Genomic DNA, 2,853 nt, shown 5'->3' with positions numbered 1-2,853 from the left:
CTCCAAAATTAAACACTTTCCACAAAACACACATTGGCACTCTGTTCTTAAGGCAAATTAGTTTAATTTTATAGAAGAAATATTTTCAAACAATACGAATGACATGATCAAAGAGAACAGTGACAAAAACAAAGAGATGAATGCTGATTATAACTTATTCCCACAACAGAAAGTTACTTATTTCTGTAATTATCAACCAAAGCCTGACAATTCAGTGATTAGATGAAGCAAAAGCCAAATACCCTTTTACATGCAGCACTAAAGAACCCTGGTGGCAGAATCCTAATTGTTTCGGGACCAGAACAGCCCATAAAGCCTGGCAGAATTTTATTACCAGGTCCAGTGGATGGCCAAATTTCGACATCAGATGAAAATACCCCTTAAGCCGATGGGAGTTCACTTTTCTAGCCTGTGGGATATTCCCGAGAGTGGCAGTCTTAACTAGGCATTAGCTGCAGAACCCTGTCTTGAATGAGGCGCAGAATGGGAGTGCTCCACCGTGCGCCTGTACAGAACAGCCTGCTCTCTCGCTCCGATGGGTCTTGACTTCCTTTCCTTGCCAGGGCCATGTCCAAATGCAGAAGCAGACATGGGCAGTGGGGAAAGGTGGCAAACACCACTGCTCTCCGGACCAACCCCAAAGCAGGGCTGTATTTGCTTCTTGCACAGCAGCAATGGGATTCTTTTAGAAAAACCTTGATGAGGTAAGAAGGGGACACTCCAAACAGAAATCTGCATAAACTGGCAAGTGAAACTGATTTGAAAACACTTGTATGGGGCTTTCTGTTCTGGCACAGTGGGTTTCCCCCACACTGCTACTTGAAGGGGCTTGCCCTGCGCTGAGGAGCCCTGAGCCCAAGGCAGAAACCATTGGCACCCTGCGCACCTTGGAGTGCAGAGACGCCGGGTCTTGGCTGGAGTTGAAAGTTTGAACAGCTTGGGTCCCAGAGGCCTGCTCAGCAGTGCTAGCAAGAACCCATGGATACTTTGTGGCTGTCCATCTACCTCTGTGGTGGCACATATAAAAAGGAATTGGCCAAAAAAAAACAAAAGCAAAAAAAAGCAAGACTAGAGGCAGAAATACATAGCAAGAGACAATTGTAAAAAGCATAAAGTTTTCAGTCTTACCACCACTGACAAATTCCATTGTCTGTGATAGGTCGCATGTTAATGAAATGCTTTTACAAAATTCACTTTTAATAAATGTAAAAAGGAAAGTGGGTTATATAAGGAGAAGGTTACAGATTGATGGGAGAGAGGAAAAACCTGATTAAAAGGGACATTTCCAAGGGAGAAAGACCTAGGAAGAGAGAATTCTGTTTTGTTTGACATTTTCTGTGACTCAGCTCATTCACTCTTCTAAGGTTTCATAAAAGAGAGTGCATTTCATGTGTAATAAATACATATTAGGCAAAATATTTATATCATTTGGCATTTAAAAGAATAATGGCACATTTGTATTACATTAAAAGGTTTTTTCCTCATGAGCTAGTTCTCAGATTACTTGAGGAACATTGGATAGACTGCAGCACGGGGGCCATTCTCATTTTAATCAAATGCACTCCTGTAATCACTCACTGGGTAACTCCAGTTACCCACATCCTTCCCTCCCCCCAAAAAAGCACCTTCAAAGGTGATCATGTCTATGACATAACTGCTACATTCACCCACAGAGTCACTGAAAATGGGCATTACCAGTTCCCTTTTCACTTTCCTTCATGACACAGTGGCATGGCAGGAGTTCCCACCACCCTCCTGGTCAGTTACAGTCAGACAGGTTGGATGGGAAGCAGGCTGAGCGTGCTCAGAGAATGGGCAGCGTGGATAGCCACCGTGGACAGGCAGGCTGAAGCCCAGGACACGGAGGCTCTGTCGCCTGCTTCAGACCCATGGGGGCACAGAAAGATGCATCAGAAGACAACATAGAACTGAGGAGCGGTCAGTGTCAGTCCACATCAGAGACTGACCTCTGCAATGCATACACGTTTGTGAATTACAACTGAACTCCTGCAGGTGACATTTTAACATAACACGAAGAGAGCGAATGTGTACAATATACTTGGTAAATGCACATATGAGAAACTGATACAAGTGACAAATTTAGCACATAGTGTTTGCATTTCAGGTGTCAAAAACAAAACCGGCCCCAAGCTCCATTCTACTGCATGACAAATACTGAAGAACAAAATTTCAGTCTCAAAATAAATCTTAAAGTCAGTATTTTCCTTCAAGGAAAAAAAAGTACTATAAATAAATTACAATACAGTGAATTTGCCTGAACTCACTTCGTTTCTGTCTTCCAGCCTTTAAGTCAAATAAAACAGCGTAAAAACTGTACATTCTTAACATGATAGTTGATCTTTTATAAAATAACCTGTCTTCGGAGATGTCAATTTCACAACAAGGAAAAACCAAGCCCTGTTGCCGTCACTATTATAAAATATATATGTATAGATATATGTGGGTTTTTTTTTTTTACAAGCCTTCTAGAAGGATAGCTTTGCACAAATATTTTAAGGACAAATTTAGCTAGTCTAAGAACTTCATGAAAATAAAGAGGCAGATAAATATTTCATGTGCACAATGCATGATATCAAACGTCATCAGCTGGGAGAGGAGGTATGTTAATCCTTGGTCTTGTAAAAAATGCTATCTTCTCCCTGCAATTGGAAAGATAACAGGTTAGAAGCACATCTGAAGATTTTTTTTTTTGTAGTTTTTGGCCAGGACTGGGTTTGAACCCACCACCTCTGGCATATGGGGCCAGCGCCCTACTCCTTTGAGCCACAGGCGCCGCCCACATCTGAAGATACTGAACGTTGTTGGCTCTCATATTAATGATGACTTTTCTTT

At 41.9% G+C, this 2,853-nt stretch overlaps 1 protein-coding gene across 1 annotated transcript in view; it reads right to left on the bottom strand.

Annotated features, from left to right (window-relative positions):
- Positions 1-47: 47 nt before the first annotated feature.
- Positions 48-2,853, bottom strand: part of WWC3 (WWC family member 3) — a 146,305-nt gene continuing 143,499 nt past the window's right edge. The window contains exon 23 of the mRNA XM_003793098.3: positions 48-2,660. Within this exon, the coding sequence (XP_003793146.1) occupies positions 2,594-2,660 (67 nt within the window). The 3' untranslated portion in view covers positions 48-2,593. The remainder of the gene's footprint in view (positions 2,661-2,853) is intronic.

Source organism: Otolemur garnettii, unplaced genomic scaffold, assembly GCF_000181295.1.
Source record: "Otolemur garnettii isolate 467f Iridium unplaced genomic scaffold, OtoGar3 scaffold00065, whole genome shotgun sequence".
Classification (NCBI taxonomy): Eukaryota; Metazoa; Chordata; class Mammalia; order Primates; family Galagidae; genus Otolemur; species Otolemur garnettii.
This window is presented reverse-complemented; position numbering and strand designations above follow the sequence as displayed.